The sequence below is a fragment of the Prunus dulcis genome, chromosome 3, assembly GCF_902201215.1.
Source record: "Prunus dulcis chromosome 3, ALMONDv2, whole genome shotgun sequence".
Lineage (NCBI taxonomy): Eukaryota > Viridiplantae > Streptophyta > Magnoliopsida > Rosales > Rosaceae > Prunus > Prunus dulcis.
The window spans coordinates 5,935,243-5,949,194 of record NC_047652.1 but is presented as its reverse complement, the minus strand read 5'-3'; the positions used below and the strand labels follow the sequence as shown (position 1 = coordinate 5,949,194).

General features: G+C 37.0%; 2 protein-coding genes across 3 annotated transcripts; one reads left to right on the top strand and one right to left on the bottom strand.

Moving 5' to 3' along the window:
• Window positions 1–3,521: 3,521 nt before the first annotated feature.
• On the top strand, window positions 3,522–6,415 carry LOC117621409 (probable disease resistance protein At5g63020). Its single transcript, XM_034351858.1, has one exon. It carries the CDS (start codon window positions 3,543–3,545, stop codon window positions 6,237–6,239), a length of 2,697 nt encoding a protein of 898 aa, XP_034207749.1. The 5' UTR covers window positions 3,522–3,542; the 3' UTR covers window positions 6,240–6,415.
• A 4,058-nt stretch (window positions 6,416–10,473) lies between these two features.
• Window positions 10,474–12,366, bottom strand: LOC117621408 (aspartate racemase-like). 2 transcript variants are annotated; one of them, XM_034351857.1, is made up of 3 exons: window positions 11,751–12,366; window positions 11,458–11,621; window positions 10,474–10,894 (listed from the first exon to the last, which is right to left on the bottom strand). In XM_034351857.1, the coding sequence occupies exons 1-3, from the start codon at window positions 12,118–12,120 to the stop codon at window positions 10,613–10,615; spliced, it is 816 nt and encodes a 271-aa protein (XP_034207748.1). In that variant the 5' UTR covers window positions 12,121–12,366; the 3' UTR covers window positions 10,474–10,612. The 2 variants fall into 2 exon arrangements, with proteins under 2 accessions (XP_034207748.1, XP_034207747.1); XM_034351856.1 differs by having other exon boundaries at window positions 11,458–12,366.
• Between the last annotated feature and the right edge of the window lie 1,586 nt (window positions 12,367–13,952).

Sequence of the window (13,952 nt, the reverse complement as noted above, 5' to 3'; positions counted from 1 at the left end):
CTTGGAATTCAAGTGAGCTCTTGGCTTTTCTTGGTGTTGTGTTTTTTGATTGATGAATTGAGTGTGTCCTTCTTGCCTACTTCTGTTTTTTTTTATAAGAGATTCTCTCTTGAAGGTGATTTTAAACTTTAATAATGGGCGGCAACAGATCTCTCAAAACGTAAAGCAGGAAAGATTTTATCAATTATGGCAGATAGGCTCCCAGTAGTCTTTTCCATAGCAATCCCTTCCCTGGTTTCCTGGGCGGCTGTTCCTTTGTTTTAACCAACGCCACCGCCTATGCTTCTTATGGCGGTTTGGTTTCTTTTGTGTCTCCTGAGGAATTCCTTGTTTCCCGTTCTAACTCTGTAATCCTTTGGAAGATGGCGTCTCGTTTTGGAGAGAAAATCTCTGAATGTAGATGGGTCTTTTTGATTTTCTGTTTTGGCAGTTTTCCAGAGACGTCCCTTCCCACATAAAGAATTTTTAGTTGGAAATGTTGACTTTCAAAGCTGAGGTAGCCACGTGAATGTGTTTTTAGTCTTTTGGGCTTGAGTTTTAAACAAATATCTTCGTGGGCTGATCTTCTTTAAAGCCCGGATGACAGCTTCTTTCTTTTGGGCTTTGTTGGGCTGGGGACTTTTGTTTTTGATAAAAAAGGCGTAAGGCCCAAGCCAATCTGGATCCTAATTTTGTTGTCCCCAAGCTTTTGGGCCGAGTGGGAAGTTTCATTATGGGCTTGTCTTTTTTTGATTTTGGCGCGCCAATTTTAGGCCCAAACAGAAACTGTACAGAATTACTTCACCATCCTCGCCCACGCACCCCAGCACGCGCGGGCAGATTCGGGTGTCTAAAGCGATACCAGGTAGCCGAAAAATCTCGAAACAAGACTCCAAACTCCTACCCTAGGTAAAACAGCCCATTTGGAGTCACTTTTGTTCTTGGACATACTCCAAAAAGTGACCGAAAATAGTAGTTTTTGGTGGCCGAAGTTTCGGCCAAATTTCATGTCGAAAATTAATCGCTTTAGAGCTAAAATCGATTGAAACCCATACATCCATCAGCTAGAACACGAAAAATAGCTGAGAAACCATACCTTACTCGATCGATTTGGTGGAGAAACGAAGGAGAATTTTGAGCTGGAAGTTCAGATGAACTCGGGTGAAACCTCCGTCGGAAAACAGGCGGCCCACAGGTGGAGGTCGGTCAGGTCGTGACGGCGAGAGGGAGGAGGACCAGATGGTACCCACGGCGGAGATCAGCTGGGCCTGTGGTGGCCGGGCCGTCGCCGAGAAGGCGAAGGGTCGCGCGGCCAAGTCGCGCGGGAGGAGAGAGAAAAGAGAGAGGAAAAACTGACGGGGGAGAGGAGAGAGAGTGGGGATAAAAATCTGACTTTTTTTTGGCCAATTTACCGTTTTGCCCTTCGCGGTTTTTAGACCATATCTTCTTCGTTATAGCTCCGATTCGGGTCTACTCCGTGTCTACGGACTCGTTTCGCCGTGCTCTACGCAATGCCGTAAACGGAATTGCCAAATTCTTTTCCGATCAAAAAGTCAATATTTCCCCTATTAATTAATGCGAGGGCAAAATAGTCTTTTTGTTAGAGGATATTTTCCTTACTTTTTAGATATTTTCTTTCTTTTAGATATTTTGTTTTGGGTTCTTACATGTGATAGGTGTGTGAACCTCAAGGATGTTTTGTGATATACATATATGCCACGTTAGCAAACTAACAGAGTTTTTGACGAAACCTACGGCGGGGACCATTTGTGATCATGCATACTAACCTTGAGGACCACGAATGACCAAAAAAAAACATTAACAATGCAATCTGATAGTTTCGTAAACCTTAAGGACGTTTTGTGGTAATGAGCCTTAAAAAAAATATTTGGGCGGCAGAGGCGTGGAGATGTGATGGGAAAAATGCTTTGGGTAGAGTAAATGGCAAAAACAAAGAAGTACAATAATCATGCTAACCCACCAAACCCAGGTGACCACTTCGGGAGCAAATGGCAAAAACAAAGAAGTAAAATAATCATGCTAACCCACCAAACCTTTCGGAAAAGAAAAAAACAGCAAAATTTAAAATTACAAGGAAAGAATTTAAATTTTAGAACTCAATTACAAGGTAATAATGCATTAAATTTAGATTTTTAATGTGTTTTCCTTATTTACCTTAAAGGGTAAAATTGACACAACAGAAAAAGTAATAAATGTCCAAGGACCTACATCTAAAACCAAAAAGGCGAAGACTAAACCCAAAGACAGCTAATCGTTTTGAACCTACATCTAAGAAGCCTTTATTTTAATATATATATATATATATATATATATATATTATCCTAAGTTGTCCAATGCAAAGCCAATATGTATAGTATTTCAGAATTTTGGGAGGGCCAAGGCCCTTGCAGGCCTAAGCACAACTCCGCCACTGGATATTATTATCGCCAACAAATCGTTCCGACATGTTGATAGTTCTGATTAATTTGAAAACAAGAGATCTCGAGGTATAAATTTTGACACAACTAAGTTTAATTAGTCGAAAATGTTGACTAGTTGTTTGGATCCGGCGTAAGTTTAATTTGCTAATGTTTCCATGTTATAAGTTTGGTAATATGAGATGTTATATTGTTAGTATACATCCCTTTATTAATCTAACCCAACTAATGTAATGAAGAAACAGTGGTTTGTCAATTAAAATTTATTCTTTTGTGATAATTGATAAAATATAAATAAAAAGAAGTTATTCATTAAAATATGTCTGACTCATTGCCAGATAATCAATTGATTAATTTCTCATGAGACATATATGACAACTGTGCTGTGGCCATCCAATTTCAATATTGGATGTTTCAATTTATTATTATTATTTTTTTTTGTTAATATAGCAATTGGTCTATTTAAATAATGGCAAAAGAAAGAGTAACATGTGTTTTTAAAACGACTTTGAACTAATGACTTGATAAATTAAATGGGTAGGAAGAGAAGAGACAAAGCAAAACTTAACAATCTAGCAAGTCTGATTAATTAATTAACAAGTCTATTACATATGTTAATTTTCTTTCTATGTTTATCTTCCTCGACGTTTTTGTACTTTTGTAGTTGTCAACATTTTCTAGAAAAGTCATCACTTTCAAGAAACTTTGTGTTCAAATTGTCCTGAGTGCATGGGTGAATACTCTTGCCAGTTTGCAAGGATCTCTGCAAAACATCACTTCAATCTGAATTCATTTGAACACTCAATTTAAAACTCATCCACAATATCCAAAACAAAAATAGGTAATGTATCATATGTTAATTACTAAAGTTTTTTGTCACTACACACTAATTTTTCTTGAAGTCTTTGAGTGGAGTCCGCACATTTGGAAAAAATGCAACATCATGATGAAAGTGTTGTGGAAGTGGAATCCACATATTGGAGGACATGATTGCACCTTAGCTTCTAAAATGCCATAGTTGACTTACAGCCTGTAAAGTCTTCCTGTAAGTGAATTATTGTTAGAAAGATTAAGAAATCTTTGGTGAAGTTCTCTTACAATCTTGTGCGCAGAGCAAGCAAAGCAATGGGTAGCTGCTTGTCAATCTCCTTATCATGCGATGCCATTGTTTCACGCTGCTGGGATTCCGTTTTTGGAAGAGTACGGTATGTACGTCAGCTCCAAGAAAACCTTCAAGCTCTCACAACTTCTTTACAAGAACTCAGGTCTTTAAAGAATGATGTGCAGAGAGAAGTTGAGCTTGCAGAGCGACAGCCGCGATTAAGGCGGTTAGAGCGGGTAAATAACTGGATCTTAAGCGTGGAGGCTCTTGAGACTGAAATAAACGAAGTTATTGTAAGCCATATCACTCAAGAAATTGAGAAATTATGCTGCGGAGGTTACTGCTCCAAGAACTACAGATCCAGCTACAAGTATGGAAAAAAAGTTGATAGAAAGTTGGTGGAAGTGGAGGATTTGAAAAGCAAGGGAGTTTTTGAAGTGGTGGCAGCAGAAAGCTTACCTACAGCTCTAGTCGATGTGATACCTAGTGAGCCAACAGTGGGCATGGAGCCGATTTTTGATCAGGTTTGGAGACACGTTGAAGATGAACAAGTGGGAATGATTGGCTTATATGGAATGGGAGGGGTGGGGAAGACCACCCTCCTTACCCAGATCCATAACAACTTCAACCGCCCTCGTAATGATTTCAATCTTGTGATCTGGATTGTGGTATCCAAGGGCCACAAAATTGAAGTTATTCAAGATAAGATTGGTGAAAAGATTGGGCTGTCTAGTGGTGTATGGAAGCTTAAAGAGCAGCATGAAAAAGCTGCAGACATCTTCAGAATCTTGAACACAAAGAAGTTTTTGTTATTAATGGATGATTTATGGGAGCCGGTTGAACTTACCAAAGTAGGGGTTCCAGCTCCTGACAGTCGGAACAAGTTCAAGATAGTTTTCACAACTCGCTATGAGGAGGTATGTGGTCATATGGATGCCCAGAAGAAGATTAAGGTGGGGTGTTTGACTTGGGACAAAGCATTGAATTTGTTTCAGGAGAAGGTTGGGAAAGAAACACTTCTTCTTCATCCAGATATCCCCAAGCTTGCTAAAATTGTGGCGAACGAGTGTGGCGGTTTGCCACTGGCACTCATCACAGTGGGCAGGGTCATGGCCTGCAAGAAAACACCCCAAGAGTGGAATCGTGCAGTTCAAGTCCTGAGAAGATCTGCCTCCGAGTTTTCAGGAATGGGAGATAAGGTATTCCCTCTTTTAAAATTCAGTTACGATAATTTACCAAGTCAGAAAGTTAGATCATGTTTCTTATACTGTGCTCTGTTTCCGGAAGATTTTGTCATACTTAAAGATGACTTGGTATATTTTTGGATGTGTGAGGATATATTAGATGAATATGATAAGGTAGAGGAAGCCAAAAATGAGAGTTACCATATCATAGGAACTCTTCTTACCTCATGTTTGCTGGAAGGTGAAGGAGATTCAGTAAAAATGCATGATGTAATTCGTGACATGGCATTGTGGTTAGCTCGCGACCTTGGGAAAGAAGGTGAGAACATCCTTGTGGATACAGGTGCTTATAATGCACCAAATGTTGCGAAATGGAAGAACGCGAAAAGGGTTTCATTGATGGGTAGTGGTATCAAATATCTAGATGAAACACCAACATCTCCCAATCTGTTGACCCTATTTCTCAGAGGAAGCCATTTAAAGATGATTGTCGATGACTACTTTGATTTCATGCCTACGCTACAAGTTTTGGATTTGTCTGAAAATTTCTTTTTAACTAAACTGCCAACTGGAGTTGCAAATCTAGTTTCATTACAACATCTGAATTTGTCCAAAACAGCCATAGAACGGTTGCCGGAGGAGTTAGCAGCATGTGCACGCCTAAAGTATTTGAACTTAGAGCGTACAATTAAGCTTGGTTATGTTCCACCAAATTTATTATCAAGTTTTCCGCTGCTTGAAGTTTTGAGAATACTAGATTGTGGTTCTTCTGACCGAATTTTTTTTAATAGTGGGGAAACCATGATAGACGAACTGCAGGGTTTGAAACACCTTGACGTCTTGTCTTTGACAGTTGGAAGTATCTCTTGTTTCGAGAATTTGGACAGCCACCACATATTAGTGACTTGCACTCTAACTTTATGCCTCAAGGGCGAGGATTACGGGAACCCTTCAAGGTATCTTGATTTATCACCTGTGGCGATGGCAAATTTGAAATGCCTTGATACCCTTCAAATTGAAAGTATAGTGGATGTGTACTCCACGTGGATAACACGTCTGGAAAATCCGAATTGCTTCCTTGGTCTTCAGTTCTTAGAAGTAGGACGTTGCACGAATCTCAAGAACCTGGAATGGCTCGTTTTTGCTCCAAATCTCATCCACTTGCATGTATATTGCTGCTCTAAAATGACGACAATACTCGGTTTGAACAGAACGGAAACTACCCCATTTGCAAAACTCACTGTTTTGCTTTTGGGCAAACTACCTCACTTGTGGAGAATATGCGAAAATCCCTTGCCCGTTCCATTTCTGAAGAAAATCCTTATACATGGATGTCCAGTGCTCACTAGGCTGCCTCTCAACTCTAGCAGTGCTCAAACAAGTAATCTCATTATTGAAGGAGAGGATGAGTGGTGGAATGGCTTAGAGTGGGAGGACCAAGCGGCTCGAAATGCTTTTCTTCCCTGCTTCAGACCCTATAATGTCCGTTCACTAGTTCAAGTGAGGAGGGGCTTCTCTCAAATGTCCGTTCACTAGTTTAATTGATACACCTTTTTATTCCAATAGCATTTAAGGCAATGTATTATAGTCCGGCTCTGTACATGATGTCTGAACTTTAATAATTACATGATTGTCAATATGTTCTCGCTAATGTATTGATATTATCAGTGATGGAGCCAAGATTTTATGTGTGAAAGGGCCAATATATTAGGGTTTAGGGTTGATTCATTTCCCAGTGTTAAGCTTGTAAATAAATAAATAACTGATTATCTTTAATTTCCTATTTTCTTAAATATACTTGTGAAAGAAAGATTTGATTGGCTATTTCTTTTAATTTTTATTAATTATGTTGGTGGGATATCCAAGAGTAACTTAGTCATATTGCTAAGGAAAGAGCCTTTTAGTTGGAGGTGGAAATGTAAATCCCTCATTCTCTTTATTGTGGGGGGCCACAAGCATTATTTTAATAGAAAAGTTGATATAGATCCAAATTCCTACTGACTTTTATGCCGCATAAAATTACATTCCTATTTTAATATTTTATGATGTAATCTTTATTTTATTTTATTTTTAAAATCATTTTTTGTTTCAATGTTGTCCCTTAAGACTTGAATCAGGTAATAGTGATTTATGTCATATTGCATATTGCCTACTGCCTATTGCACAGGTGTATATATATATATATATATATATATATATTTCATATTTTCGACAATGTGTAATAGTATTTTATGTACCTTTTTTTTATAGGTAACATACAATTTTATTTTGTCTATTTTGCATCTGACTTATAGATAGTCTTCTAATTTATGTTCCTAACTTATAGATAACACGATTTATCACTAAATATTTTTCGTTGCTAATAATAACACTATTTACCTGTATGTTAGGTACATAATTTAATGTGGGTGCTTATCTGATCGATTGGTATAATATGTGGGTCTTTATTTTTTATTGATTAAATTGTATTTTATCAATATATTAGGAATATTATCAAGAAAAAAATTCAAATTTTAAATTCTAGAATTCAATTACAAGGAAATAATGCATTAAATTTATATTTTCAATGTGTTTTCCTTATGTACCTCAAAGGATAAAATCGACACAAAAAAAAAGAAAGTAATAAATGTCAAAGAACCTACATCTAAAACCAAAGACAGGAGGACTAAACCCAATGACAGCTAATCGTTTTGAACCTACATCTAAGAAGCCTTTATTTTATATATATATATATATATATATATATATTATCCTAAGTTTTCCAATGCAAAGCCAATATGTATAGTATTTCAGAATTTTAGGAGGGCCAAGGCCCTTGCAGGCCTAAGCGCACCTTCGCCACTGCATATTATTATCGCCAACAAATCGTTCTGACATGTTAATAGTTCTGATTAATTTGACAACAAGAGATTTCGAAGTATGGATTTTGACACAACTAAGTTTAATTGGTCGAAAATGTTGACTAGTTGTTTGGATCGAGCGTAAGTTTAATTTGCTAATGTTTCCATGTTATAAGTTTGGTAATATGAGATGTTAAATTGTTAATATATATATCCCTTTATTAATCTAACCCAACTAATGTAATGAAGAAACAGTGGTTTGTCAATTAAAATTTATTCTTTTGTGATAATTGATAAAATATAAATAAAAAGAAGTTATGCATTAAAATATGTCTGACCCATTGCCAGAGAATCAATTGATTAATTTCTCATGAGATATATGACAACTGTGGCCATCCAATTTCAATATTGGATGTTTCAATTTTTTATTATTATTTTTTGTTAATATAGCAATGGGTCTATTTAAATAATGGCAAAAGAAAGAGTAATATGTGTTTTTAAAACGACATTGAACTAATGACTTGATAAATTAAATGCGTAGGAAGAGAAGAGACAAGGCAAAACTTAACAATCTAGCAAGTCTGATTAATTAATTAACAAGTCTATTACATATGTTAATTTTCTTTCTATGTTTATCTTCCTTGACGTTTTTGGACTTTTGTAGTTGTCAACATTTTCTAGAAAAGTCATCACTTTCAAGAAACTTTGTGTTCAAATTCTCTGCGACTGGGACCTCGAGTGCATGGGTGAATGTCTTTAAGACTTTAAATTTGTCTTCTTTATTGCAAGAGTGATCTATGAATATGATATGATATATGGTTCGAATCATTGTAATAAAATTGGCAAGAGATAATGTGACATTTGCCCCTCGATTTTATTTGCCAAGCCCAAGAGAGAAATGAAATCTGGAGAATGATTAAGGGACAACTTGGATTGCTCCTAATATATTTCAACAAATAACTTTCATTTAGAAATATTCGCAGCCTCCTTCCGAGCTCTAGCTCCAATTGTTGGTCTTTTCGTCTGTTACAAATACTATTCCAATAGTCAACTTCACAAATTTCTCTGTGAAGGACAACAATTTAACTCTGAGTAGCTCAAAAGCCAGTTGAAATTTTACTTATGCAAACATATATTACCCCAACTTTACCAGCAGAGGGTAACTTCAACCGAAAATATTCGCTTGAAAAATCAAGATCAATGACAGTAACAAATTACAATATACAGAAAATATTCGATATAATTCAAGGATTATTATTATTACAGGCCCTATAAAAACAACTAAGGTAAAACTTCAAAATGACAACACAACATTAAGTTTCAAAAAGTATAGAACTTAAGTTGGGAGCAAGTGGGTTGAATGGTTGTACCCAAGAGGTTTGGTGATACTGGTAGTGTTAATAGTGTGTTTGGCAACAAGTGTTCTAGCTGATGCTGATGATAATGATGACAGAATAAGTAACTTCCCAGTTTCAGCTCTTTCACCATCTCCTGATTAGGCTCCTATGAGTCCGATGCTTGTGGGTAATGGTGTGTGAACAGATATATGAAGGAATCATCAAAGTACCCAGTCTACTCGAAATGTACAACTACATGTATGGAGCCCTGCATTAGAACTCTAGTGGATGGTGTCTACAGTAGTACATTTGGTTGTACAAAGTCCCTGAGCACCCAATTTGCAACTGGTAAGCTTCCCTAGGCCTCTTCCTCTAGACATCTTTCAAAATTTATGTCTTCTATGATAAAAAAAAAAAAAAAAAAAAAAAGTTGTCTCAACTCTAGTTCAATTGAGTTCCCTTTTATATAAGTAAAAGAAGATAGAATATTTGCATAGTTGCGTAATGACTCACTCAACTAGTCACTAAATGGACTGGTTTGGTTATGCTACTATTTTTAGCCATGCTCTGAACTAATCCGAACCGTTATGTTACAATGATTCAGTTTACAGTTTGAGTCCTAAACGAAACCAAACCGGACCACCCTTGCAAGTTACATAAGGATTGTATTCATGTGTGAAAAAACATATAACAATAATGAATTTATACATGTGAACCTCACTGAGATTCCTTACACAAATATGAAAATGTATATCATGGGATTGATATAAACTTAATTATCTACAATATGGAAAGATGCAGAAACCCATAATCAAAAGTGTACGATCTGAGCTAGACGTAAAATTGATTCGAATTTAATCATTGTTATTCTTTATGTGACAGGTATGGCTCAAGTGGAAAGCTACTTTGGAGCCTACTACAACAGCTGCAAGAATCATTAACAGTAGATATTTTTACTTACTGAAACGAAAGGTTCTATATATATGTGTGTGTGTGTGTCTTTGCAATAAAACAATATGTACCAGATATTTTGTTTCCTTGAATGCTTTAAACACTACCCACAATTCTCATCGATTGTATACAATGATGAGAATTATATGTATGATTGAAAAATCGACAGAACGATTTTATTTATACTAGATTGTTATTGTGTGTTATATATGTCAAGGAGATGTAATGTCTAGTCCATAGTTCTTGCAAATATAATTAGCTTCAAAAAGTCTGAATGTGGAGGATACAACCCTTTTAGGACTTTCAATCTCAAGGCCCTAGAGTTCCAATTTCTAAATAATCCTGCACCCTTGCTTGCTTTGCTGCCTTCCTCACCATTTTTACACACCATAACTCAGCTATAGCATATTGGATTTTACCACAAGATAATAGGAAATTTAGAACAGGAAATAAGGTAAGCTCGTTTTAAGGCTGAAATAGATGCTGGATTTGTAAAGGGTTTTGCTTTTACCATGATGGCACACAATATAAATCTAGGATTTTCATCATTTCCTTGCAGCAGTATGGTCAAATACCATGTTTAACCAGAGCCATTTTAATAAAATTAAGGATTAGTATGAGCTACTTGTTTCATTGGTAATCTTCAAAGAGTTCTTTCGTCATTCGAATAATATTTAATTCACAAAGTCACTACAAAAGAATGCAGGGGCAACATTTAATTGATGAAGTAATATATTTTACATTAATATCAAGATTCAAGTAGGAGGAACTGTTTTCTCTTTTATGTACCTTCTTTAGCAGATTGAACCCATTTTATGGTTGACCAGGCCAATGCATCCATAGGGTCAATGCATTTCTTAAGAAGAGGATCATCCAGGGGAAGAAGATCCCGCAAATCATCGGAGGCAAGAATTACAGCGTTGGCAGCCCTCACTAGAAGAACCTGGACTGCAATCCTCAAGAGATTCTGTGCCCCTTCTGTGTCCTTTCTGTTTAAGGCTTCAAAAGCAGGGATAACAGTGTGTTCCATTGTTGCTTTATCTGGCAGAACAACCTCAAAACCCTGCATTTAATGAGTGGTCAAATGAATACCATAACATGATGTAGCAATAAAAATGTACAATTCTAATCAGTATCAGTTATAACCATCTTGCAAAATAGCCATCTTTAGTAGGCACAGGCAAGAACAGGATGCTATTTGAAATTTCAGTGTTTTCATTTCAATCAAAATTTTCAGCAAAATGACACAAAGTCTTAATATAAACCTAAATTACCCTAATTAATCAAAAGAATGGGGAGTGTTTTCACCAAAGAAAAAAAGAAAGAATGGTGTGTGTGTGTGTGTGTGTGTGTGTGTGTGTGTGAACTTTCTAAAATCCTATTAAGAAAACTAGTAAGCTCATCTCTGTTGTGATGTAACCTAAATTACATTGGATATCCAATTCCCGCAAAACCATGATCTTGGTATTTCCTCTGCAGCAGTATCATTTGACATGCCTGCATAAAACATCTGTTTTCTTCCTGGGGAATTGGTCGTCTGTTATAAACAGATTGACCATTTCCAGGACCATGTCCTAACCATACAAGAATGGACAATCTGAAAGAAAATATGCAGAATCGAATTACCTCATTCCGCAGTTTCTCTTGATAGAATCCTGCTTTCAAAGTTGCATAGGTTGCAAGCACTCCAATCTGCAAAGGACTCCCAGCTTCAAGTGGCTTCAACTTTGCTTCCTTGAGTTCCTTGGCAACACACTCACCCATGTGAAGGAAAGGAACAGAACATCCCTCTGAAATTTGATCATGCCAAGAATGTGAAATATGACAAGGCATTACGATGCAACGAGATCCCGAATTTTCAAGATAAATCCTCTTACTCCTCAAATTCTCCACAATCAGAGTAGGATCCAATTCTGTACCTTCATTTTTACGGCTAACATAAGGAAAAGAAGGTCTCTCAATCAATAACAGCTCCTTACTCAACGCAGGATCAGAGCAAAGAACAAAAGGAGGACAACTTTCTCCATCTCTTGAACTCCAGTTAACAAGGTTTCTCAAAAAATTAAGAGTAGAATTAACAGATAAACCTCCTATTATACCAACTGTATTTGAACCAGAACCCTTCTTATACTCTTGAAACTTGCCACTTCCATCTGTGTGTAAGAGCACTGGGGATGGACTTAAAGCTAGACCAACATTCAACCTTGTCCTATACAGGGTTCTATGTGTATTCACGAAGCCCAGTTTGCAGAAAGGATATTTCCAAGTGCACAAAGACATTGCTTCCATCAATCAATCCACACCAAAAAGTCTAAAATCACTGCTAAAAGCTTATAATTCTATATACATTTCAAACTTCACCAAAAAAGCAGAATCTGGTTTTAGAATTACGCAGTAAATGCAATCACTGAATTGTAGCTTACTTACTCCCAAGGAAACTACCAAGTCTAGCTAAGCAAATCCATGGACTCTCTCCCTTTCTGTTTCTTAAACTGAGAAAGGCAAAACCCAACTCTAAAACCCCAAAAATCTCTGTATTTCTCTCTCTATGATGACAGCTACAAAGAAGAACAAAAGACCAAGGTACATGTTTTCCAGGGTTTGGGGATTGTTATCACTAAATGGACCTATTTGCTTTGGGGGCCCCACAAGAAAGACATAATTCATCAATGGAACAAATGGGACAAATGTTTGTGCGTCTAACAGTATCAAAGTTGGCATTACATCATGTTCAGCCCTTAAACAAATGAAGCCTTGTTGGTCCCTAAACCAATGGAAGCCACTGATTTTGTAACAAATAATATGATTTAATGTATTCAGACAACATGTGTCTGCGTTAGCTGTGCGGCTCTGCATGTTTTGCAACTTGATCCTGGGGCTTGGGGTCCATTTCATCATATCAAGTATGAAAGTCTTCTTGTCCGTCTTTCAGTTTGTGATTGTGAGATTCTTTCAATTCGGTGAAAAAAAATATTGAGAGGTGGATCCTATTAATGTAGACGAAATTTATGCAAATAAAAAAGTGGTGAATTTATAACATTTTTTATGTGGAAAATAAAATTAGAGTGGATTAAAATTCTATCAATGTTATCATACTCCATCTTAGACTAAATTAATATAATTTTGGGACGGACAAGTTTTATTGTTATTATAATTAGAAATAATATATTTAACGTGCTTCTGAAAAGGCTAAAATCCTTTTTCCATACTAAAATGGGAATCCATGTATAACTAGGAGTTAGATGGCCCCATCTCTAATCACCAAATTCCCTATAAATAAGAGGTTAATGAGGAAGGGAAAAACGCTTTCACAATTCCCTCAAATATTTCTCTCTTTTTATAACAACAATATTAAAGGTTTTTTAGCAAAAACAAAAAAATTAAATTAAATTAAATTGTTAGTGTTTCTTCCTTCGTCACTCTCTCTCAACGCCCTATGGTATATTTCCTCTCTCTTTCTTCTCTGCTCTCTGTATCCCTTCTTCTCCTCCTCTCTTCCTACAATCACGCGCCAATGCTGCGGCATGGCCAGACCTGCTGCCGGCAGCTCGAGCAGATGCATGGAGGAAGATGATACTGGTCCTAAACGAAGGATAATTGGCCCTTCGTTGCCATCAGCTGAGTTTGTTGATGCTAAAAAGTGGTTTGACACGTGGTTCGCCCAACTTAGTGATATTGTGTCTTCGGAAGGGAGTTAGTCTTCAGAAGATCAAGTTCCTGCAAAAAGGGAACGTTCAGTAAGACCTTGGGGTACCGGTGCGGTACCGGCCGAAGGCTCTCCGATGCTTAAGTAAGTACGGATTTAGTAAATGTCAGATTACAGATCAAGCGATAGCGTACCGTTGATGGTTCTCTCCCCCTTTTTGGGAATAGGGGTCTCCTTATATAGGCCTTGGGAGGCGTGCATTATGTTTATATTTCTGATGTGGGACTGTAGGAGCTGGTCGAGAGCATGACACGTGTCCTAGGTCAAAAGCGTCAGGATGTGTAGGATTCGGTAGGGGATATGCCGAAGGGCCTGTGATGTCAAGTTGTCGTTTCCGTCCACTTGTCAGGTGGTCATTGGTCGTTAATATACGGTATAAACAGTAGTCCCCCAAGTTCTCTTCCGAAGGTTCTTC